Source organism: Cuculus canorus, chromosome 6 (assembly GCF_017976375.1).
Source record: "Cuculus canorus isolate bCucCan1 chromosome 6, bCucCan1.pri, whole genome shotgun sequence".
Classification (NCBI taxonomy): Eukaryota; Metazoa; Chordata; class Aves; order Cuculiformes; family Cuculidae; genus Cuculus; species Cuculus canorus.
The window spans coordinates 34,184,386-34,210,482 of NC_071406.1; the positions used below are offsets into that span (position 1 = coordinate 34,184,386).

At 42.0% G+C, this 26,097-nt stretch overlaps 1 protein-coding gene across 2 annotated transcripts; it reads right to left on the minus strand.

Moving 5' to 3' along the window:
• Nucleotides 1–56: 56 nt before the first annotated feature.
• Nucleotides 57–16,204, minus strand: C6H2orf88 (chromosome 6 C2orf88 homolog). 2 transcript variants are annotated; one of them, XM_054069330.1, is made up of 4 exons: nt 13,905–16,204; nt 9,610–9,683; nt 8,916–8,992; nt 57–5,416 (listed from the first exon to the last, which is right to left on the minus strand). In XM_054069330.1, the coding sequence occupies exon 4, from the start codon at nt 5,247–5,249 to the stop codon at nt 4,986–4,988; it is 264 nt and encodes an 87-aa protein (XP_053925305.1). In that variant the 5' UTR covers nt 5,250–5,416; nt 8,916–8,992; nt 9,610–9,683; nt 13,905–16,204; the 3' UTR covers nt 57–4,985. The 2 variants fall into 2 exon arrangements, with proteins under 2 accessions (XP_053925305.1, XP_053925306.1); XM_054069331.1 differs by lacking the exon at nt 13,905–16,204 and adding an exon at nt 13,740–13,816.
• Between the last annotated feature and the right edge of the window lie 9,893 nt (nt 16,205–26,097).

Below are 26,097 nucleotides of genomic sequence, written 5' to 3' on the forward strand. Positions count from 1 at the left end.
CCTAAAACACACTTCTGTTTGCTTGTAAAACCAATTAAAAAAACCCAAACTATTAAGTTTGATTGAAGTGCATAATTAGTTTTTTGTGATTTCAAAAATTACTAGGTTTTCCTGGTCTTACAGTGGTGAAGAAATAACTGTCTCAGACCTTCATCCAAACACTAAGCAGCACATTTTTTGTTGGTGTTAGTGATTGTCTATTGATTTTAGTGGTAGAGGTCAGCCTGGGCCTAATACTACAAGTGGCTGGAGTTTAGGGATACCAACCAGTCTGGATTCCCGTCTGCTTGTGCTCATGAACATCCTGTCTCCTGGGTGGAAAATCTGTGAAAATTAGGGGGGGTACAGCGTATGTACTGAAGGTAACAAATAAGGGAAAACATTAAATACTTGCTGCTATATGTATTGTACAGTTTTTTAACACAACATATCCTAACAGATGTATTTGTTTGGATAAAAATTTAAATACAAATAAAATCCCCCATTGTTTTATGTAAATTAAAGATTACTGGGTCCTGATATTAATAATACTTGAGGTTATCTGACATAACCAGAGCCCCTTTATAAAAGTATAATTTTTTTTGGGGAAAAGTTAATTTCTCTGTTGTGTATGCAACACATAGTTACTAATCTTTCTTCAACATTAAGACTGCGTGTTTTTTTATGGTTAACCAAAGCATATATCAGTATCTCTTCCTACTTGTTTCTACGGTTATAGACAGGTCACAAATACAAATTTTGGCTTCTCTGAAGATGACCCACTGAGACTAACGGAAGAAAACTTTTATTCCAATAACATAGTCAATCATCAGCACTTGGGAATCAAAAATTCAGAGCTACAGTGGAACCATTACAAAGTTTTCAACACTGGGCAGTTTTTATTATCAATAGTAATGGCCCACACTGGCTTATGGCTCCTTCCTTCCTAGAAGCTGTTGCCTGGAAACAAAGACGAGGACATTCAGGCATCAAGGTGAACTACTAGAGTGAGTTTCAAAGAATGAGATGAGCAAAATCAAGAAAAAATGGCACCTTGCTTTGTCACTAGAATCTTTAAGATAATTTTTTTACAATTTCAGTTGCCAGTTTATGTTACTATGTACTTGTAATGAGACAAGCCCTTAGCTCATTTTCAAAGTAGTTGAGAGATTTCATTCATATCTTTACAGTAACTTCTGAGAATATTACTTGAATATCTACCTCATGCTGGTTCTGCAAGAAATGTAAATCTCCTCCCCTTATTTTTAAATGGTTTAGATTCTTAAACAATGGCTATTTTTAATTTAGTATTGATTCATTATTTTTGTACAAAAGGAGCAATTTTCACTGGCTATATTTAATGAAAAACACAGTGATCCCCAGGGAGTAGGGATCATGCCCTCTCTGATGGAAAAGGACTTAAAACGTTTTAGCGAGACTATAATTCTAAATCAATAATCTTTGACTTGCATGTTCAGTTGCTTCCAAAATTTATGTGAATGGGAATTCATGCTAACAACACGCTGTGCATTTTTATCAAATAAGAGTCTTACAAGCAAATGGTAAGTTTAATTTTATTTAGTCCACAAGAAAGTATTTTCCACAAAAATATTGTAAAAATAGATTGTGGTGTGTTTTATTTGGGAATACTAATGTATCTTACTACAGAAACACTGATTTTACAAAGTTGTGCTGCAGTTAGTGTGTTGTAAACCATTATTAGAATACCAAGTCAGTCACATAGTACTCACTCAAACTATATTTTTGTTTCCTGGAGAAAAGGTAAAGCTAATGTATTTTTAACTCCTAAATAGAAGTAAATGGTTTTGCAGATTATGCCAGCTCCATACGGAAGGGCCTTTGTTACACAAAATCAAATTGAAGAATCAGTGGCAACTGTAAGTGGCTTTATAAGACATAGCACAGTTTAGATAATCTAATGATAAGTAAAAGGATGTAATTTTATTTAGGTGAAGAACCCTTTATTTTTATTATTATTATGTATTACCATTGTGCCTATTAAAAATACAGCAGAACTCTCCTTCAGTCTCTCACTAGACTGTAGCATGGAAAAGATTTATTTTTAATTAAGGATAAGTGCATTATTTATTAAGGACAATGTCTTGTGAAAAAGATTATTTTCCTGGTGAGAAGCTATGTCCTTGTTTTTTGTAAGCTTGTTTGCAAGCTTGCATGTTTTCCATTTGCTGCATGTTTTCCCTTAAGTTCCAGTGTCGTAGAAAGTATCAAAACCAGCTGGAATTGCACTTCAGGCCATATTGAAGCTGCTGTAATCTTCAGGCATTAATGAGGGAAGACAAGCTTTGTAGTTGCAAGCAAGTGGCTGTTTGGACGTAACAAGCACCAGGCAACTCAGCTGCTGCTCATCCAGCAGTGTAGCTGTCCACACAGCAAGTACTCTGAATGGAAGCTCACTGTGATGTGATGTGATGCATGTTTAATTATACCTAAGTAACTTTCTCCTCTGGGGAAATTTTGAGTTTTTATCAGTACAGATGCTGTGAGTTAACTTTAGGCTATTTTACACTATTTTATAATTCTGCCTGCGTTGAACTGTGCACTGGCAACCTGCCAATGGAGGAGCTACTTTCAAAAGTGCATCTCATATTCTGATTCCAGAAAAGCACCAGATGCTGAAACTTCATCCAAAGAAAGGCTTTGAGACATTGCAACAGCGAGCACTGCAGCACCTGACTCCCCATGGCAGCCACCAAGGATCAAGGCAAACAGACCTAAATGCACTCATAGAGTGAATGCAGTTTTCTGTCTGCTCTTCACCTATCTGGAAAATAGTATCTGTGGAGTATGGGCTTTTTTTTTAATTACTGTTTTTGGCAACGTTTACATTCTTGAGCCAACTCTCATGTTCCAAAAAGGCTGGCCTTTTTTTGCAATAAAGCATTATTTTAGAATAGGAGTATTTTTTAATGCTATAGTTAAGCAATAGCCAATTAGTATGTACTGATATGATCAGTGTTTTGATTTTGCTTTCTAATTCACCTTAGTATGTGGTATGGAGTTTTTATAGGTAGAGCAAATGTACAATATGATTTAATGTTTAACATGCTTTAGAGCTTCAAGGAATGTCACTGTTAGCAGTAGGAATTAAATGGGTGATAATACCTTACTCCCATTTTACATATGGCTTGAAAGACAACTACATTACTTCAGAGAAAGCGGCATTAAAACATAATAAACAGATCAGATTCTTTATCCCTTTTCCAGCAAAAGCCTGAGAACAGTCTCAGCAGGGTCTGGTCAGTGTGAATTAATGGCAGTCTTATGCTGTGTTACAAAAAAGTATTATTTACTCTTGATACAACCACTTCCCCATACAGGTGAATTTCAAATAACTACATTTGTGTCACAAAGTTTGCAAATCGGCTCAATTAATAGACTGTCTTATGTCTGAGAATAAGCTAAAAATAATAATTTGCACGGTCCTCTTTCTGTTTACCAGGGCTTGAAAATTATGCTTTGTATCAGTTACTAGAACTATGTGTACCTTTTAGAAATAGCAACAGTTTTTGCCAGTATGGAAAGCATTTTTGTAGAAAACAAAAACATAAAGTGGAAAGCACTTTGATTTAGGAAAAAAAACCAGACTATTTCTTTTCAACTGGCCATAACAGAAAAAAAGAACAAACAAGTGTTAAAAAACCAAGCTTCTACAAGGCTTTCACTTTGTATAAAATGTCAGCAAGGTTCATGATTACTATGATTAATTCATCTTTGTTTTTGGTATTTCAAATGCTAGTTAGGAGTACAGTAGGTCAGACTGCAAGTCCCAGAGAAGCAGCGTGCCATGTGTGTATGCAAGCCAGATAAAATCAGTAAAGAATGTAGCCCTTTAGCTTTGGGCGTAAGGCTTATTCACTAATTCAGTGCACTGCTCAGGCTTTAGGTTTCTGTAGCTCATATTTGCATGAGCCATACCCAGGTTTACTAATGGGTAAGCAGTGAGCCTACAGAAGGCATACCATCACATCTGCGTTACTTTAGAGTGTAATTTTAGTGTAATGCAGCCACAGTTCTATGAAATACATAGTCCTAAAACATTATTACACCTTTGAAGGTTCATTTCAATAGTTCACATCAGTAGTTTTTGCACACCTCTCTGGGTTACAGTAAAAACACAAACCACAAAACAAAACCCCCAAACCCAGTACCTTAACACCAAAGGAAAACAAGAAACTGAAAAAAACAAAGCTCTGGTCTGAACACAGTGATCAGATGTAATTAAACTACCCTACTGCAGGATTTTAGAGAATAACCTTTATTTACTTACAGAAGCCAGAGCATCTGTTAATTCTAACACACTGTTTTTCAATATTGTAATGTTTTGCACTGGTTCTCTTCAGAATGAAAGTTGAATAATATCGTCATCCACCTGGTTCCCTGAATGCTGCTTGGTTTTATAAAACGCTTCTTATCCCCTTCATTATTTTGTGGTTTACAGATTTAGACAGGTCAAAGAATCAAGGTAGAATTTATGACAGCAGTTATCGTTGCTACATGTAGACCTTGGTTTCAATTTAGCAAAACGTGGACAAATTTACCAAGCGTAGAGTTCTCTTGTCACCTACAATCAGGCCATTGGTTTTTTATGCAGTATATGTAAATAATCCATGCTTTGTTCTTGACCATCTTTGGGGCCTCAGTGGCAGTGCTTGGACAGCTGAAGGGCGGCCATGCTCTTCCTTAACACTAATTTCAGATCACATTCAACACATACAAAGACAGAATATACTCAACATATGGCTGGTAACAAATTACTTCTAATTAATAGATTATATTGTAATCCAATGAGTTTCTTAGCAATACTGATTAAAAGGCAATTTTTTCAGCCTTTCCTTGTAAATACATTCATATACTGCCATTATGTTCAGATCACAGCTGATTTTACTTTATTTGCACTAGTACCAAATACGAATGGCTCAACAGACAGGACGCTCACTGTGAAGACAGTCCTTACCAGTCAGGGCTCAGGGCACATCACTTTCAATATAAGGGATGTCACTATATTTACTTTCAGTTACTGCCCACTGTTTCACCGCCTGATCAAGAATTTCATGGGACAGACGATGTGCATAATCTAGCACAATAGTGCTTGATGGACCTTTCTCATCCATCTTCACTGCTATCAGTGATGACTTCTCCCCATTGCATCCTTCATTACCTTCCCTGATCTTTTCATCCTGGATAGCATTTGAACCTGTAAAGGCATGCCTGGATTTGATGCATCCCATGGTACATTTGAAAACACAGCTGCAAAATTCAGTTCAACAGCATGTTTTGATAACTGGGAACTGGCTTCCTTGCTTGATGCACAGTGTTGCTGCTTCTTCCCAGTGGTTCCAGCTATTTTCAAAGATCAGAATGTCTCCCTGTTGTGCTTCTTTACTTCTGAAGAAATCTGTCAAAATAACATTTCATATAAATGCAATAAATAGTTTGCCATTCTCTGTGAGCTCCAAGGAAAGCTAAATTCACTACAGACGCTTGTAGAAGCAACCTTAATACATCTCCCCCTGGTCTGCGTAAAATGTTTTTATCAGTAACATCCATCTACTACAAGTAGACAATGCTTGACCTGAATTCAAGCTGCCTCTGAATGCAATTCCCAGTATGTGCTGTAAGCCATCTAGGAATGTAAAAGTCTTAAAAAAATAATCTGTTTCTTCCAAACTGACAATGCAGTGCTCTTTTCCTGAATCTGTAAACAAATACTGTTTAACTCCAGTGACTGCTGCTGCTAAAGAAAATAAACAGAAACCCCCAGACCACCCTACAGAACCACCACGCAACCACCACCTAACATGACCCATGTGTCATGGCTGTTTTAGACCCTTTGGGCAGAAGTGACACTAATTCTTGGTGTCATTCTGCTGTTGCTCAAGGAGGACTGAGCACACAGTCACTAGAAGGTATTCACAAGAAACAAGGGCTGCTCTTCATTTTTTCCCTTGAGACATTAGGAGAAGCAGCAGCAGCAGGCTGCTGTGTTGAAGGCAGTTCTGACAGAGCTAGAGCACCATTCTTACTAAAGCAGGACAACTCAAGATCTAGGGAAGGGAGTCAGGAACACAACACTTGACAGGGTCCTTCTGTCAAACTCCTTAAGAATCAGAATTGGTCAGCCCCAAATTCTAGTATATATTGTTTATTAGCATACAAAGCTGTTTCTCAGCGTAGTTTCTCTACGCAGGCAAAGCAGTATCTTGTGATATGCCCGACTTTGCTTGGCATGCTCTTTCCCACTTATCAGAGTTAACAGACTGCCAGCCAAAATAAAGACTGTGCTGCACAGAAACCAACTGTTCCCTACAGCTTCACCCAATGATGTTGTGTTAAGGTCAGCCAAAGGTTAAGATTTTTTTGTAAACAGCCTTTGAAAACATAATCATGGCAAAGATGTTAAGCTTTATGTACTGGGGGAATTTATTTATTTGCTTTATGTACTGGGGGAAATAGAGGCTCCAATCCGTAACCTGATTACAGGCAAGTATGTGGAGAGGAAATCAATCCCATATGGAGGCAGATGTTGCTTCACAGGTAGGATGGGATATCCCTCATCCAGCAGCTGACTCATGAGAAACAGTGATAAGTCCACGGTGATAAGCTTCTCCCTTTCTGCTAGTTCATAAAAACATCACTACTTGTTTAGAAAACAGTTTGTAGGACTAAAGTGCCAGCACTCAGAAGTGCTGGGTAGTGTTCTTGGCTGAAATTCAGATGTAAAGGGCTTCTGAAACCATGAACTACATTACAAATACTTTCATACCTTCATATTATTCTATAAGAATATTTTGGTGTTTTAGAGAAATGCTTGTAAATCACTTCAATAAAATTCACTAAATTCCCTTTGTGCGTAATGGCATGCTGCAGCATGCACCAGTGTATGTAAGAGCAGGCAGTATAGTTAACAAGCCTGTAATGTAAACCCTGCTGCTAGCATTTGTAGTTTTACCCAACATGGAGGAGAGCTAAGCAATCACTAAGATTTTTAGTGTAATAACTTGTTATTAAATGAGTAAAAGGAAGTATTCCTTTCACTGCACAAGAAGCCATTTATCCCTATGGAATTTTATAAAAAAAACCTATGAGCTTTATACTCATGTCTGTCAACTACATCTATTTGTGAAATTAAAATGCTTACAGAACATGCTTACAGACCAGAGGCCAAGGCAAACCTTCACTAATAGCATCTATAACCCAGTGTTGCTGATATCTGAAAGTTGCCGTCTTTATTCTATCAAGGGAATGCAGAAGCTTCACTGGAGATACACAGGTGCAGGTGTACTGCCCGATTCCTTCTCACTACACTACTGATAACAATTCAAAGTTTTAGATTAGATTTCTTGTCCTCTTTAGGATTGGAACTATAAATGTGGTAGATTTAAACCTCCGATTCCCCTGCCATACAAATGCTCTACGTCACAGTTGATATAACAAAGTATTTTAGCAGAGTTTAATCCCTGACACTTTATCTAATAATGACTATTCAGTTTGGGTTTTCTTATTCAAGTTTGGAGCCATATTATTTTCTATGTTTTCCTTTTTAATTGCACATTTTAAAGAGGACTTGTTAAATGGTACCTAGCTCTAGTTAGTATTTTATCATTTTTATAAAATGTTTCTGTACTACAACTAGAAATTTGCTTTTGTCTACTGTTAGGGGACACCAACAGATGAGCTGGTATCTAGCAGAAGGAGTGAATGTGAGAAGAAGGACAAACATCTCCAAAAGCAAGTAGGGAGAAATTCCCTAGATCAGCATCTTCCTCTGTTCCCACCTTCTTAGCACTGTCTTTTCATTTAGTCTAAATCAAATGTCTGTCTGACTGTCCTAGACAGAGGAAGGGGTGGGCTATAAAACGTCTAGATAGCAAGGCATGCAAGACAACTAAATTGTTCTAAATTGATTACTAGTTGAACTTAGAAGCAAAGTTATTGACTTTAGTTTAAATTGTTGACTGTTGCTCATTTCCTTATTTATAGAGCGCAGTACTTTCCAAGTCACTGCAGTAAGTTTTATAGTTTGCCCGCTCCACTTGAGTTAATAATTGTTGGCACATAAATGATCGTAAGTGAAATTTCCCTCAATCTTTTGACTGCTCTCCTGTTTTTCTGACAACCATTGCTTGCTTGTACAATGTAAACACTGTTTAAATCCTATCCACCTAACTCCAGAGTGTTAGGTTGAACAGGGATTTTAACATCTCTAGCTTTCTTCCCAGCGATCACACCCGCAGAGGAAACAAAAAAAGTTCATTTCACTCCTGGTGCAGCTTTTGATTCAATAGCTGCACAAGGCAAAATTGTCTGAGAGGAGTCCGTTTCTTTCAGTGTCCAAACGCTAATCTGTTGCCAGTTGTGTTTCAGAAATGACTGCATAGATGAGCTGAGGCCCAGGCCCAAACGTCTGCAGATGCAGTTCCGCATGCGACAAGCTGCTGTGCTTGGTTGCAGGCAAAGGTCAGACAGCTGCAGCCTGCTCTATTACACTGCCAGCTGGGAGTTAAAGCAGCAGCATCACGAACGTTAACAAATCCTCTTTCTAAAGACTGATTTTACAGTGAGTGAAATGTTGATATCATCAATCTTAAAAATACAATTTCCTAGTTGTGCTCAATTTCAGTGGACATATAGTCAATATGCTTTTAAATACCTCATTTAACTTCAGTGCTATAAAGGCTGCGCATTATTTTAAGATGAATCCTGAAAACAATGAATTCCCTTCCATATCCCTGGAACTAGAAGCTCCCAAGGACAACTTCAGGTGTTGTATCACCTATTATGTTATTTACCACGTCTGTACCCTGTGGTAGAGGGTACATGGGGAGAGGGTACATGGTAGAGGGTACATGGGGAGAGACGATATTGAGGAAGTCGTAGCACATAGCTGAACTTACCTTGCATGAGAGGGCTAAGCAGTCTCTTTGCCAACCTGATGAAGTGTTTCCTCCCAAGGTAAGTTCATTTCTAACCACTGAAGGAAAAAAAAGAATAATAAGAAGATGCCTGCAGTTCACTATTATACAATATAAAAGACCGGGGGGGGGGAAAGCATTAATATTACAACTGCAGTTTAATTTAAACAAATGAGACTTTTCAAGGTATTACAAAGATCAATAAGAAATAATCACAAAAGGATAAATATGAATTCAGCCTGTCTCTGGAATACACCTTCATATGATTCATATATACTCATATGATAAGAGAAAGAATTGTGCTGTTACACAACATCTCTAGCTATCACAGGCTAATAAGTTGCTGCTACCATTTAAATGGTTTCCATCCATAAGACCTTTAAAAAAATCTCCTTGAAGTCCAACACTATACTGCAAGGAATTGCTTTCTATAACACCTTCTATTCTAGCAATCAGAGGATTAAAAATAAGTCACACTTTTCAAAATAGCTTAATGCAACTTTACCCAATTGAACACAGCAAGTAATTTCTGCTGTGGCAGAGCCAGGCTCCTCACTTTCTAAACTTTAAGGTGTAAATAGGAGTGTCTGAAATTCTCCAGCCGGAGAGCCTTTTAGTTTTTTCCTCTGTATCCGTAAGAGAAGCTCAGTATGGAGAAGCTCAGTATGCTACTTACCAATAACGTGTCTGCTTTTAGCAAGTTGTCCTACTTGTCCCAAGATCTGCACAGACAGCTTCACAACTAGGACTCTACAAAGGGACCCAAAAAATAAAACTTAGCACTCCTGAAGGTGTCAAAGTTGCATATTATCACAAAGTCAGATGAATCTGTGGTGCTGGCCTTACAGAAGCCTGCTTGCCTATTCACCCACAGTATTGAATTCTGTCAAAGGTAAAAGAACAATACAGCACTTCAGAAATGAAATTGAATGCCGGGCTGCAACAATTTATATACAGCATCCGATCTCAGGCGTACAATGGGGCAACTGCTTAGGCAAGTATACCGGATGCCAATCTTCTTCCACTGCAAGTCTAGTTAAGGGTAATTTTTCAGCAAGGATATAGGAAGGGTAATATGCCAGCATCTGGCGCACCCCATATTTTACCTAAACTTAGGTTTTCCCCTGTTTTCCCTTCTCCCTCTTACAGCTTCTGCTGAGACCTAGACCTTTATCTTCCAAGCACATAGGAAGAATAGCTGGATAACCACAGTGCTGTCATTAGTCTGGGAACAATAAATATTACTCTTTGTAGCACAGGTATTCAGACTCAAGGCGGGCAACTGAAGGCAGAGGTAAACCAAACAGCATTTAGGCATCCAGCTCTCTGAACTGCACCTAATCACATTGTGCACTTCCTGTGCAGTGCAGACCCAGGCAGGGGCTCTCAAAGCAGTCCAATCCACCAGTTTTATACTTCTGCCTCTCCTTAATGTCCAGTTTTCTGCAAATCCTACAGAGCAGGCCCACTGGATTAACATTTATTATAAAGTCTCCTTCTAATCATAGGAAAAGGAAGTTTAAAAAGCTAGAGCTATTTTAAGACAAGCATGATTCCCACTGAAATACCTAAACACACCGAAAACCCTCCCTCCAGCAATGAAGAGACAAAATGGAGCCCTCAGTCCTCACAGGGCTCTCCTCTCCCTTTCCTGGTGCTTACTGCCAACAAGAGATAAGAGCTACAGATTTGAAAGGGCTGGATGCAGAAGCCCAAACAACCACTGTGCAGGATTAGCATGTAAATGAAAGTCTCCTGGCTATCTGTTTTACTGTACATGCTGGCTTGGGTTTTGAGTTACACCTCATCCCCCCCACCCCCCTCTATGGCAAGCATAGATAAAACTTCTTCAGGCTTCTATTTCAGTTTGTAACTGAATGGGGAAACAACACACACTCCTCAGAGTCAGGCATGACCTCCAGCTTACTTTAAAAGGCTTTTCAATAAGAGGACAGTTGATGTAGCAAGCAAAGGTGAAGTACAGAAAGGAGCCTTTAGGTGAAAATACCAATAGTTCAGAAAGAAAACAGCAATGCCAGTAGGTACAATCCTCAGCAGCCACAGGGTTAGTTTTCATCCAGGAAAAAGAATCGTGTTAAAAGTAAAGAATACGGTGTGCTTGGTAGCTGTCTGATTTCATGAAAGTGAAACTGTACCCAGTCAGCCTGTCCCAAAATCCTCCCTCCTAGCAGTTTATTTACCAGACATGAATGCAGCTCAGAGAGCAGCCTGAAAACGAGCGGAAGCAGATGCTCAGAACTTCTTACAGGTTCTGCTCTCGTTTCACTTAGCTACTTGTTCACGCAGCTGTACATGCTACTGGTTTGGAGAAAATATATACAACATATTAATTCTGCTTGATTTCTCAATACCTGGTGTTGCTTCCTCATAATGTCTCAGAATAAAAGCAAGCAGACATTTTTCAGTAGACTCTCTGCCAGGCCACAGACACGGGAGAGCCATTAACTTAACGTGCCTCACACAAACGAGAATGGGGTGCCTCATCTTTATGCAAGCCTGTTTTCTGGAAGAGTAAGAATGGGCCAATGGAGTTTCCTTAGCAAGTGAGGCCTTAGAGCAGGGTTGTTGAAGAAAGGACACGAAGAAGATGCAGAGCTTCTCAGAAACTCTCTCTGCAGGAAGTTTAGCAAAAATTGAAGGAATTAAGCTACAGAAATTAGAGAGAAAAGCCTTGGTTAAAAGAAAAAGCTAAGGGTCATGGAAGAGGTCTGAAACTCTCTTAGGCACCCCGACTCAAATACTAAATAATGCTCAGAACTGCTGAGCAAACAAAGACAAAACATAACAAATAGATATGAAGTTGCAACATAGACCTATAGCTGTTTCCTTGTCTAACATAGAAAAATAATGGTTCAACATATTTTTCTGCAAAACCCACAGTTGTTAAAATTATCGGCTAACTCTCCATATGCATTAGCTGCAAATCTACAGCTGGGAAAAAACAAGTTACAGAGACCAGCTGAGTCCCATACTAAGGTCAGACTGCTCTAAAGCATGGTACTGGGTCGAAATGAAACAGCTTGTTGGTTTATTAACAATGCTGTGACACTACTTTGACTGAGCTAGAGCTAAGCATTTTCCCATATATAGCACAGAATTTCCATCCCAGTAAGTCAATTGTGGAGTTACAGCCTACCTATTAACAACCCACCTTCAGGAAGACATTAAACATCAAGCTGTTTATGCTTGTGCTAAAACTGAGGATCTAGCCTTGTTTATAAAGTATATTACTGTCCTCCACAGATGCCAGCCAAAGACAGACTGCTACAGATGACAAACAGCGATGCACAAATCTTTACAAGTAAGAAAGCCCCTCCTTCTATTGTCACTGGCTGCTGCCCAGCCTGGGGATCCTGCCAGCAAGAACTAAGGAGCAGCAGCAGGTAAAACAGTGGATCAGTATCTCAGTCTGACAGGGTTGCATTTTACTGTAGTAGCTGTCACAAGATTCAACTGTGAACATATGGAGCTGTAGATCATAAGATATGAATGAGGTACACTGGTTTGCTTCGCGATGTCCTTACAAAGGCAAAGACCCTACTGGATTCATGCAAACAAAATCTAGAGGGAAGGAGATGGCTAGGATCTGCCTAAGATCAACCAGAGAAGAGTACAAGAAAAGCAGCACACAACCCCACTGTGTTTTTTGATCTCCCTATACAGTAACCAATTGTAAAACTGGGAATCAGAATTCAGAATGCAACAGAAGACCCATTTTTCCATGTCTTACATAGCAACATAGAGGAACACACTGTCCCATGTTTTAAAATCACAACTATGTTACTAATGATTGGCAGAAACCATCCAAGGAGCAAAAAAACAAAGGTGAGGAGTTACTGACCAGATGCTCTAGCTGTATAAAAGCTACTCAGAATTGCAAAGAGCACTGCATCAACCTTAAAAATTGCTGTGTCTCACGGCTCTCCCCAGCATTTGTTTTCTTGAATTTCATCACTCCTAACGTGCCAGCTTCTACTTCTATGGAGCTGTGCCTTCACACCCAAGATGAACGGTGGCCAGCAGCCAGGCCCGCACCAGGGCCATTGCACCCAGCACAACCTGGAAGCACTGCTGGCTCTCCCCACAGGACCCTGCCCACAGACCCCACTGGTCCCCAGAGATGCGAGCATCACAAAGCACAACCCAGCACCCAGTGTGTCTGGTACAAATCAAAGTGATTTTTAAGAAAGAATTTTCTCAGCAGAACATCATGTTCAGAAGAAAACTAATTTGTACATACTTGAAGGTTAAAAATGCCACTTTAAGACCATAGTATAAATCCCTGTATTCTTCCTTTTTTCCCCAAAAAACCTACTATATTTAGAAAAGTAATCTGGACTCCTACTTCCCGAAATGTGAGAAAGCATGAGATATTTCTAAATGGTTTGGTTTCTGCCATGGCTGACCTTACACTCATAAATCTGTATTTTACAACGGAGTAGATCAAGGTAACCTTTCCCACACAGCTTTGCACTGAAGCTCGTTAAAGGCACTTGTGGCAGAGCAGGGGCAGACAAGAACCCCTCACACCACCTCGGCCAACAAATGCAGTTGTCTCCCATCTTCCCCGCAGCAGGAACACAGCTTACAGAGAAGCAGTCATTCCTTTTACCTTCCCACTCCGCACCACTCACGTCGCTTTACGCGGCGCTACCCCTCTTCTCAGGTGATGCCCAGCTGAAGCACACCTCTTTAGCACAGTTTGGAGGACTTTGTTGCTAGCAACCTCACTCTAAGAAGATGGGAGGAGTAAGGCATTTCCACCGCCTGTCCTGGAAACCCCACCTCAAATCCCAGCTCTTCCTCCGCTCCTCCACAGCATAAGCTCACGACGCTGGTCCTGCCCACGGTCACCGCTCGCCCCGGCCAAGGGTCACCGCGCGCATCCCGCCCGCCCCGCGCCCGCAGCCCATTCCCGCGGCAGCGGGGCGGGATCTCCGCCTGCCATACCAGTACGGGGGCGGCCGGAGCGGGACGCCCACCGCCCTCCCCGGGGCAGAAACTCCTCCGAAGGCACCGGCACGGTCAGGCCCTCGTTCTGCAGGATCCTGATGGGAAACGACAAGGAGACGAAAGCCCCATCCCCGTCCATTCCGGCCACACGGAGCTCCTGCAGCCCCCGACCCGACCCGCCGGGCGCCGCCGGGTGGAGCCTGCGACGCGAAATTACGGAGGAATTACGGGGGGGGGAAATACAACATCAGCCACCCAGGAAAGCCGCCTCCCATTGGCTTCTCCTCAGTGAAAATGAGGGGAAGGGCAGAGTCGTCCTATGACAGCTGGCGGCTCAGCCCTTCGGCAGCACCGGCGAGCTCGAAGCCCGCGGCGACGATGCTTTGGGGAAGCTGGAGGGGAGAAAACCCTGGGAAAGGCGACGGGGAAGGCACAGGTGATATTCCTCTTGTTTTATCCTGACAGCATCAAATCGTGCACTGCTACGGAGAAACACTAAGTAAGGCAAAGCTTTCCTAAAAATGTCCCTGCCCTAAAAGAAAGATTCGACGAAGAACCTGAACGAAGTGAAATAACGTTTTCAGTCTTTCTAAAAGAAATGTAATGCTAAAACTGAAAAACCTTTCATAACAGGGGCTGAATGAAGATCTCAAAGCATTCTTGCCTTTGAGCAGGCTTGACAGCAAAGCTTCCGCAAAAGGCACACCTTGCTTATTACCTGAGAGAGGCTGCCGTGGCGCTCACACCTGTCTGGGGCTGGAAAACAGCACCCCAGGACGTGCAGCACCTTCGGGACGTGAGGCTCACACTGACCCGGGTCTCTCCTGCAGCAACAGGAGAAAAGCCAGGGTTGCTGCAGGGCTTGGCACTGCGTTCGTGCCCTTCGGTGGCGGTAGCACTCCCTTTAAATACCTGTGCTGATCTGTGCTATGTCATCCTATGTATTTACACAGCAGTTTTTTTATCAAGTACGTCTCCAGTTAGGTATGGGCCAGCCAAGGAATTTATTGCAACATTATTAAAACCAAAGAAAACACCACACTGGTAATATTGGGCAAAAAAAAATGCTACTGTAAATGTAGCTGCTCTTACATTAGTTACATAGTTAGTCCATTGCACTGCTGTTACCGAGTCCTGGAGGGGCTGCATAGGGCCAGGGTTTAGATAGGCACAGAAGAATATACACGGCATCCTCCTGGTCCCCACTGCCCAGTCTGTGACAGGGAAGAGCAAAGCCTTCCTTTCCTGACCTAGGGAGGTTGGGGGCAGGGAGAAGGCAGCTGTACACCTCCACAAACAGAATCCTTATGTGAAAGGATCCCTTCTTGCAGCTGCTGTGACCACTTGACAGAAGCACGCATTGTTACACTCATGACTTGAAAACAGTCCATCAGTGAATTAAAAAATAAAAATATGTATTTTACCAATTACTGCCTCCAGGGTCCATTGAAAGCATTCAGCTGACAAGTGCTGTGTGCAGGGGTTTGTATGCGCTGCATTTGCTTCATCATTTCACCAAAGCACTAATGGGAACCGTGCTGCCCTTTGAAACCAAAATGAGAGTTTCCGAGGCAGGGGTAAAGCCTGACCCTCCCCGCCAACCTCCTCACAGAGGTAGTTCCCAGGGCAGGCAACCTCAGGGGCCAGCATTGGCCCTGGTTCCTCTCAATGCCCAAATCTGAGGTACCACAGCCCCAGCACAGAGGCCTCAGAGGTGCAGGAATTGCCCAGGGAGTGAGGCCATGGAGTCCTCAGGGTACCCTACCCCTGTCAGGGCACAGGAGCCCATGCTGTGCGTGGACTGGTTTGGGAGGACACAGATACCAAAGACTTCCCTGGGACTCAGTTTCCCAGATTGTGCTGCCTCTTGCACCCCACTCCCCAGTTTGAATGGCTGAAAGCAATTTCCTAAGGGGGTTGTTGTAGTATGAGATAAATTAGAGTCAGTTTTGTGACTAACTCCCTGTAAGTAACTTCATTCTCTGAAAACTAACTGTGTGATTTTGAGACAGTCTTCTCTAAAGTGATAACACAGGACATTGGTATGCAAAAAGGCCAATGCTTATACTTAACCAAGGCCATCCTCAAGCTTGCAGAAAAGTAGCTGCACCTGCAAGGAGGGGCAAATAGGGCAGGTGACTCTAAATTGACCAACAGAGTATTCCATCCCATATACATCATACTCAGTATAAACTTGAGAGATCACGTGTCTCTCTTCTGTGATGGCTGACGTCCAGCAAAGACCTCATTTGTCTGGTTGCTTCTGATCCAGGATCTGTGTGTTCCTGAATCCAGTTCCTGAACCCAGCTCCCTTCTAGCCATAGACCCATTCCATCATGTCTGCTCTGCATCATTTGTTGTGACATACAGTCATCAAGGAGTGGGGTGGGGGTGCGATCTCATATATTTGTATATGTTTTATTACTTTCTAATTATTTTCATTGTTATCATTATCATTATATCATTTCATTAAAGCTGTAGTTCTGGTTTCCAACCCGTAAGCCTTTTTCTGCTCATTGCCCTCTCCCCTTTTCCTCTGGAACATGGGGTGGAAGGGATTTTGGAGGCTCAACTGCACAGTCTTAGCTGCTGGATTTGGCTGGATGGGGCTAAACCGTGACAAGGACACTCTCCCTCTGGATGAAATCATTTTGAAACAAGTTTGACATTGTTGTAAGATCTGGTATTTATTTTATTAGCTAGTTTTATTAGTTATTTACTTAAAATTTGCTAGAACTTCCTGTAATATAGTCCAAACCCTCTAACTGCATGGCACGCTCTGCTCTGTTTGCAGGTGTTCACCCCGGTGGGGGCAACTCCTTGGATGTCCCCAGATAGATACAGACACTTTAAATAATAAGGTGCATGCAGTGTAAATACATTTGCAGTGGGGGTACAAATTGAACCATGGACATTACCAGACCAGATGACAGCTGTGCTGAAGTTTCAGAGGAACTTAGGAAAGAAATTGCTGAACTACTACTTTTGGTGTAAAATTTGTCACTTACCAACCTCTGTACCAGATGGCAAACTTTTAATTAGTTTGTCCAATGGTAAAAGATTAAGTAAAATATGGTTTCTTTTCCCTCTGACACAATTTTACAATTCCTGTCCTCATCCTTCCACCTGCTACCCTTCCTGGCTTCTCCACATCTGCCAGCTCTCCCCCTCCAAGCTTTCAATTCCTCCATGTCCCTTAAACCCACAATGTTCCCCACTGATTTCTGTACTACTCATAATCCTGTCTGCTTGGCAATATCTCAGCTGCCTCCCATTTCACCTGTGCCCAGTTTACAATACCCCAGCTTTCCTCCACATCTTCTGACCTGTGCTGTGTGGTCGGCCAGGTGGGCAAAATGTTGCCTATGCTGATTTTGGCTATGTGCTGCAGCTAGTCCGTCAGTCCTGCACACTGGCAAGTGCTGAGTCAGATTATCCCTGCCTTTCTTTCACAAGGCAAAGAAAGAAGAATTCTCTTCCCCAGATGATGCTTAATTTAAGAACTGATTGATATAGGATGTGGTATTCAAAAAGGGCTACCAATCTCCATGGAGGAGTATTGGGTCTGTCCAAATCCAACTGCCAACTCAGGCTCTAATCTTTGGTTCTTCATATTTAAACTTCATATTTACTCTGTAAACTTCATAAAACTTCATATTTACTCTGTTTTCTCAGTTCATTTTTGTTTTACTATACATGTATACACCTGTATTAGGGAGAGCTGGATTGAGGCATGCATTTTTAATTCGGTTGGGGCGTTAAAGAAGGGAAGCTGGGACAGGTACTGTCTGCCTCAGTAGCTTGCCCCCAGCATGCCCACAGTTGCATGATGACTTTACAAAACCTATTCATATGTGCAGTAATCCACTGACTATATGGGTTTGAAAATGTTATGCAGTCTGAAAAGGATCTGTATAGAGTCTGAAGAGCTAAAAATCCCTATTTTTTTTCATTGACTAAATGAAATAATCCAAAAGCCCTAAAGTTTTATCTAATGTGATCTGACCACCTTGCAATAAGGGAATTTGATAGAGTTTCAAAATCAAAACTGTGATTCATGAGGTATACGGCACTGCAACGAACAGTGTTATAGACTAAGTAACTGCTTTTTAAATAAGTGCTCTATTTTCAAATACCTTGTCAATGGGAAAGATGTTCCTTTCCTCATGTTTTGTTCTCTTTTTTTTTTTTACGTAATGCTTGTTTCATTTTGCATTGCTCCTGTATTCTGCGCACAACTGAGATTTCCCAGAGACTTTTCTCAAAGGTCCTGTTTTCTTAACATATTTCCTTGATGTTTGGTACCAGGTTGACTAAAATTAAGGACAAGTGTGATTAGAGTATGCCCAGGCGTATGCCACAAAAGTTGCTCGGGGCTGCCCTAGTTTTCAACTCTGTTACTACCAAAAGTATGTGACAGTGGTGATTGCACGTTTGCTCCAAACCTTAGGCACAGCATTGATTTCTAGATGACAATTATTTTTGGAACATCCCATCCTCCTGTTCTCAAAAAAAAGATTTAATAATTTTTAGCTTTAAATTTGGAATATAAATGTAAAGTCTAATTCCAACTTTCTTGTACGAAGATAGTGTGAATATTTAAAATATAATGTTTAACCATTGTTATTAATTTGGGGGTGGGTTTTTTTGTCACTTGGATGTACATACACTGCTATAGCTTAAAGGAGGAAAAGCATGTGGACCATGTGTATATTCATTGACTTTTATACACATTAATGAATCCCCAGTACTATGTGAGAATAGCTAACTGTTATCATCAGTCTTCATCATGATCACAATGGGATATTTGGGGAAAGACCTGGGTTGTTTTTGGTTTTGTTTTTTTTTTTAAAAAAAAAGGTGAAATTTCCCATTTAGAAGCAGAACTTGAAGGAAATTCCAGTTTTACTTGTGTACTTACACTTCATCATGTGCTGCAGTATTTCGGTGGACAGGGGCTGAGTTGTAGTAGTTCATTTCATCCAGTCACCAACACCTGTGTAAAGACAATTGGAAATATTTAAGCTACCATATCTGCAAATTTTTATGTGAAGAAACAACATGATTCACATAGAACTGCTGAGATGCTTACAAATGCCCTAAAAAGATAATTGCAACAAAATGTTACACTGTAAAACTACTCTGCTCAAATAAAATGAGATGTAGTGTATGGGTATTAATTCTTTTCTCCCGGAGAGCTATAGTCATCAGTAATAAAAAAGAGGAAACCAGAAGAGGGGATACAAAGTAAATTACATTCTTTTATACAGCACAAATGCTTAGCCAACTGAATATAACAGATGTTGGATGCTTCTATTTCAATGTCTGTTAGCCATTAAGCCAGAAATTAATAGAAAGTTTGTAGTGGAAATCTGGGCAATTTTAGGAACCTTTAAAACAAGAGTTAATTCACAAAATGGGTTTTGATTGTTTGATTAAAACCTGTAATATTTTCCAGAAATAACATCATACCACGTCATTGCCATGCTGTTAAAAGGACATCCATCAAGAAAATATATTGGGTTTTTTTGTAGAACACACAAGACGGATTTTACAAGAGAGCTTTAAGTCAGAGATAGCCCATGGAGGCTTTTGTCCTCTGTTTTCTGCAAGGTAGGGCCTGAAATGTTTTCCTTATTTCTGCTTTTTAGTCCTTATGGTCACCAATACAAGCAAATTCATCAGTGACATTAGGATCGGTAGCAGCCTGGGCTGCAGTGATCACGCACTGGTGGAATTCAAGGTCCAGAGGGGTATGGGACAGGTGAGGAGTATAGTCTCTAAATTTCAGGAAAGCAGACTTCCAACTCTTCAAGGAATTACTACGTAGGACCCCCTGGGACATGGTCCTCCAAGACAAGGGAGCAGAACAGAGCTGGAAAATAATTTAAGGATGCTTTCCATAAAGTGTAAGAGCGCTCAGTCCCTGTATGTAGAAAATCAGGCAGGAAAGGGAAGAGACTGGCATGGCTGAGTCGAGACCTGCTGGTTAAACTGAAAAAGAAGAAGGAACTGCACAAGCAGTGCAAGCAGGGAGAGGGAACCTGGGACGTGTATAGAGACGCTGCCCGGTTGTGTAGGTGGAAGTCAGGAAGGCCAAGGTGCATCTGGAGCTGAACTTGGCAAGGGAAGTAAAGACCAACAAGAAGGGCTTTTACGTCAATTAAAAGAGGAAGGACTTTTACGTCAATTAAAAGAGGAAGGTGAAAGAGAACATACCCACACTGATGTTTGGAAATGGGGATCATGTATCAACAGATGAAGAGAAGGCTGAAGTACTTCACAATTTTTTGCCTCAGTCTTCACTGATAACTGCTCTCCTCGCCCCTCTTGGGTCATGGGACAGCAAGATGTTGACCAGTGGGGTAGACCTCCTCCCACAGTAGAGGAGGATAAGGTTTGCAAACACCTCAGGAAGATAACATATAATAAGTCCATGGGACCTGATGAGGTGCATCCCAGAGTCCTGAGGGAATTGGCAGATGTGGTTGCCAAGCCACTCTCCGTGATGTTTGGAAAGTCATGACAGTCAGGAGAAGTCCCTGGCTACTGAAAGAATGGTAATGTGCCCATTTTTAAAAAGGGCAGAAAAGACGACCGTGAGAACTACCCATCTGTCAGCCTTACGTCTGTGCCTGGGAAGATCATGGAAGAGCACATGGAGGTGATTAATGGCAGCCAGCATGGCTTCACCACGGGCAAATCCTGTATGACCAACTTAGTGGCTTTCTATGATGGGGTAACCATAGCAGTGGACACGGGTAAACCAATGGATGCGATCTACCTGGATTTCTGTAATGCTTTTGATGTGGTCCTTCACAACATCCTTTTCTCTAAATTGGAGAGCTATGGATTTCATGGGTGAACAGTATGGTGGATAAGAAACTGGTTGGATGGTTGTATTCAAAGAATAGTGGTCGATGGCTCAAATTCCAGATGGAGATCCATGATGAGTGGTGTCCCTCAGGGGTCCATACTGGGACTGGCAGCCCAGCTGAAGTGCCTTTACAGAAACGCACGAAGCTTAGGGAACAAGCAGGAGGAGCTGGAAGCTACCGTGCTACTAGAAAGCTATGACCTAGTTGCTATCACAGAAACATGGTGGGATGAATGCCATGACTGGAGTGTGGCTGCTGACGGCTACAGAATGTTCAGGAGAGACAGACCTGGAAGGAGGGGTGGAGGCGCTGCCCTCTATCTCAGCAAAGGGATATAATGTGAAGAGCTGTCGTTGAAGAGTAGCCACAAACAGGTTGAAAGCTTGTGGGTCAAAATTAAAGACAGAAGAAACAACAGGAACCATGTGGTTGGTGTATATTACAGGTCACCCCATCAAGGAGAGCCAATTGATGAAGTCTTCTTCCTCCAGCAACAGGAGGCTTCACGCTCACGAGCTCTCATCCTACTGAGGGACTTCAACCACTCTGACACCTGCTGGAAAAGTAGCATGGCAAGCTGTAGGCAATCCAGGAGACTCCTGGAGTGCATTGAGGATAATTTCTTAGTCCAGCTGATAGAGGCCCCCACTAGAGGAGAAGCAATATTGGACCTTATGGTCACCAATACAAGCAAACTCATCAGTGACATTAGGATCAGAGGCAGTCTGGGCTGCAGTGATCATGCACTGGTGGAGTTCAAGGTCCAGAGGGATATGGGGCAGGTGAGGAGTATAGTCACGACCCTAAATTTCAGCAAAGCAGACTTGCAGCTCTTCAAGGACTTACTCAGTAGGACACCCTGGACATACTTCTGGGGGGCAAGGGAGCAGAACAGAGCTGGCAAACATTTAAGGATGCTTTCCATAAAGCGCAAGAGCGCTCAGTCCACGTATGTAGAAAATCAGGCAGGAAAGGGAAGAGACCGGCATAACTGAGTCGAGGTTAAACCAAAGAAGAGGGAACCACACAGGCAGTCCAAGCAGGGACAGGGAACCTGGGATGTGTATAGAGACGCTGTCTGATTGCATAGGGATGAAGCCAGGAAGGCCAAGGTGCAGCTGGAGTTGAACTTGGCAAGGGAAGTAAAGACTAACAAGAAGGGCTTCTACAGGTACATCAATCAAAAGAGGAAGGTCAAAAGAGAACGTACCCCCACTGATGGCTGGGAACGGTGACCTCATATCAACAGATGAGGAGAAGGCTGAGGTAATGAACAACTTTTTTGTCTCAGTCTTCACTGATAACCACTCTCCTCGCTCCTCCTGGGTTATGGGACAGCAAGATGGGTAAACTCCCTCCCACAGTAGAGGAGAATCAGGTTCGTGACCACCTGAGGAACCTGAACATTTGTAAGTCTATGGGATCTATGGGACCTGATGAGATGCATCCCAGAGTCCTGAGGGAATTGGCAGATGTGGTTGCCAAGCCACTCTACATGGTATTTGAAAAGTCATGGCAATCAGGAGAAGTCCCTGGTGACTGGAAGAAGGGTAACATTTTGTCCATTTTCAAAAAGCGTAGAAAAGACGACCCTGGGAACTACGAACATGGAGGTGATTAATGGCAGCCAGCACGGCTTCACCGGGGCAAATCCTTATGAACAACTTAGTGGCTTTCTATGATGGGGTAACCACAGCAGTGGACACGGGTAAACCAACGGATGTGATCTATCTAGACTTCTATAAAGCTTTTGACATAATCTCCCACAACATCCTTCTCTCTAATTTGGAGACATATGGATTTGATGGGTGGATGGTTGTATTCAAAGAGTAGCAGTCAATGGCTCAAAATCCAGATGGAGATCCATGATGAGTGGTGTCCCTCAGGGGTCTGTACTGGGACCGATGCTGTTTAATATCTTTATCAATGACATTGACAGCGAGATTGAGTGCACCCTCAGCAAGTTTGCAGATGACACCAAGCTGAATGGTGTAGTTGCCACACTGGAAGGACGGGATGTCATCCAGAGGGACCTGGACAGGCTGGAGAAGTGGTCTTCTGAGAACCTCATGAGGTTCAACAAGGCCAAGAGCAAGGTCCTGCACCTGGGTCGGGGTGATCAGTACACAATGGGGGATGATGTGATTGAGAGAAGCCCTGCAGAGAAGGACTTGTGGGTACTGGTCGATGAGACACTCAACACGAGGCGGCAATGTGCGCTCTCAGCCCAGAAGGCCAGCTGTATCCTGGGCTGCATCAAAAGAAGTGTGGCCAGCAGGTCGAGGGAAGTGATTCTGCCCCTCTATTCCTCTCTTGAGAGACCTCATCTGGAATACCGTGTCCAGTTCTGGAATTCTCAAGGTAAGAAGGAAATGGAGCTATTGGAATGGTTCCAGAGGAGGGCTACAAAGATGATCAGAGGACTGGAGCACCTTCCCTACAAGGACAGGCTGAGAGAGTTGGTCTTCTTCAGCCTGGAGAAGAGAAGGCTCAGAGGAGATCTTATAGTGACCTTCCAGTACCTGAAGGGGGCCTACAGGAAAGCTGGAGAGGGGCTTGTGGTGATAGGCGAAGGGCAATGTGTGTAAACTGGAGAGGGACAGATTTAGACTAGACATTAGGAAGACTTTCTTCACCGTGAGAGTGGTGAGACACTGGCACAGGTTGCCCAGGGAAGTTGTGGCTGCCCCATCCCTGGAGGTTTTCAAGACCAGGTTGGAGGGGGTCTTGGGCAGCCTGATGTTGTGGGAGATGTCCCTGCCCATGGCAGGGGGGTTGGAACTAGATGATCTTTAAGCTCCTTTCCAACCCTAACTATTCTATCATTCTATGATTCTATTATTTTAGACACACCATATGCTCTAGAAGTGTAACTAGAAGAAAAATTGTTTTTAAACTAAGAAAACAAATTAATAAAAGTTTAAGACTTTTGTAGTTATCTGGTGACTGATAGCAACTAATTTCACCATGCTAGATTCTCCTGGGCTTCTCTAAAGCTTGAAGATTATTGTGTTATAAAAGCCTCATGCTTTCCTGTCACTCTTGGGGCTTTTCAGATTGTATCTCCTACAAGAGGGGGCAGTGCTGACTTCCTGGGGCTCTATGAATTAACCCCTGCTCCCCATGGGCAGAGCAGTCAGGGTCTTCAAGTAACAGCAGAGCAGACACAAGAGGAATTTTGGAGCAGCCATGAAATCTAAATAAAAATATGCATATTAATTCTCATTCAAGATGGCAATTTTCCAGAATAGTGAAATTTCTTCCAGCAGGAGGAGGTTAACCACTTCAACTAAACAACACTCCACGGTGCTGAGCCCTGACCTGGGCTTTGTGCTATCACAGCAGTAAACTTTTTTCTCCAGGGAATTACAAAAGACTGGCCTCAAGCCTATGGCTTATCTTGGTGCCACAGCAATGACTACAGGATTTTTAGGGAACCTTTCCAACTGTTGGCTCCCTTACGTGGTGCAAAAAGAAGCTGAGCATTGAATCACCAAAACAGCACTGCACATTCATTATGAAGGAAAACGACAACAGCAGCAATAAAATCTTCCCAAGAGCTTTGAGGAAAGAGGCAGCTGTACCTTTTGTTTCAGTCTTTATATGAAACTGAAGATCATGTTTGACAGAAGGATAGCAGTGAGTTGTCCATAAGAGGCAACATGGACATGTGGCTTCAGCCATCCCACTGCTCAGGTGTGGTTTGTGTACAGCCCCCAGAAACCATCCTTCCTTACCCTGTGTGCAGTGATAAAAAACATAAAGCTGGAAAACAGTACATACCAAATATTGTTTACATTTTTGCTAATAAGGCAGAATACCAGCTGGAGAAATATTCCTAACTTATATGTTAGTATTCCTTTTTTTATTTTTTTATTAACATCTAACAGTAATAAAACATGAAGCATGGGAGGACATGCAAACCGCAGCTCTGAAAACACCAGGCAGCAGCACAGTGGAGGGGATTAACTAAACATGAGGCATTAGAATATGGCAAAGAGGATCAAAAGAGATTTGCGACTGAAAAGCCACCCACCAGAATTACAGTCTGCTGAGGAGGCGGACAGACAGAAAGCGGGTAAATCTTTTACATTTCGATCTCTTCTAGAATAAACTCAGACTTTGGGATGTGCACTGCAATACATCACATCAGGCTTCCCTGCGACACAAGGCTAAAAACAATGCCATATTTCATAACAGTTGAACTTGTTTGGCTGTTGGCTGGAGGCCAGCCCACAACTTTATTTTATCACAGCTTTATTCAGAGGAAATCAGCCTGCCCCTAAGAACCAAAGCGTTCCCTGAAATATGCTCTCCATGTGTTTTTATGGACAAAGGTGCTTATTGGTATGCGATGGAGAATTTTTCCTAGCACTTGCAGTAACTCTCTAAACTATCTTAGCCTTGAAGATCAGTTTCTCAGCCTTGAGAAAAGAAGCCATACAGACAAACTTGTAAAAGAGGGACTCTTGCTGAACAGGAACAGCTGGAAAGTGTCTTGCTATTTTAAGACCCTGGTCCACTTCTCTCAATTTTCCTTGAGAGCAGACATGTATCCTCCCTTGCTTTAAGGGATATCTTTTATTTCATTTCTTGTTCACCTGCCTGCCCAGTATTGGCAGCCCATGGGGAGCCCACCAAGGACTTGCCTTGTGGTGCAGTCTGAATTGGTTAGTGCACTAATGAGATGGGCAGAAAAACTGGCTCCTTTTGAGCACAGAAAAAAAAAGGATTTTTCAAATAAGAAATGATCCAGAAGATGCCTTAAAGAGAAGCTGGAATAGAGATTCCCTCTGAGGCTACATTAAGGCAATGACAGAGTACTGAAGAATACAGATGCTGAGAATATACCATCCTCAGGGAGATTTATGGGTGACTGAATCAGACTACTGCTGCTGAAGACTGCTTCTAAATTGCCTCTCTGGCTGAGATCATACCCTATGTACTTTCTCTCATATACCAAAATCCCTTTTTGCAACACAAATGTCATATAAAATTCTTTAAAAGTCACAAAATTACTTCAGCTGTCACTGAAATGAAAAGATAAATTTGAAATTAATTTTCAAAAAAGACTAATTTACTGACAAAGATCTAGCATGATGATTACCTCACATAAGTATTTAGGTGTCTGTAGATATTATCCAATATACAAATGATCTAATTGTCTCATCTTACCTAACGTATAGTATATATCCTTTCCACTGTATCAAGAGATTTCCATCTGAACAATGTTAAAACCAGATCTCTTGTATGCAGGGAGATTTATGAGAGTATATAGATAAAAGAGCAAGACATAATATATTTTTTGAGT

Excerpts from the sequence above, each read along its gene's own strand:
- C6H2orf88 (XM_054069330.1), bottom strand. The coding sequence starts at position 5,249 with ATGGGATGCATCAAATCCAGGCATGCCTTTACAGGTTCAAATGCTATC.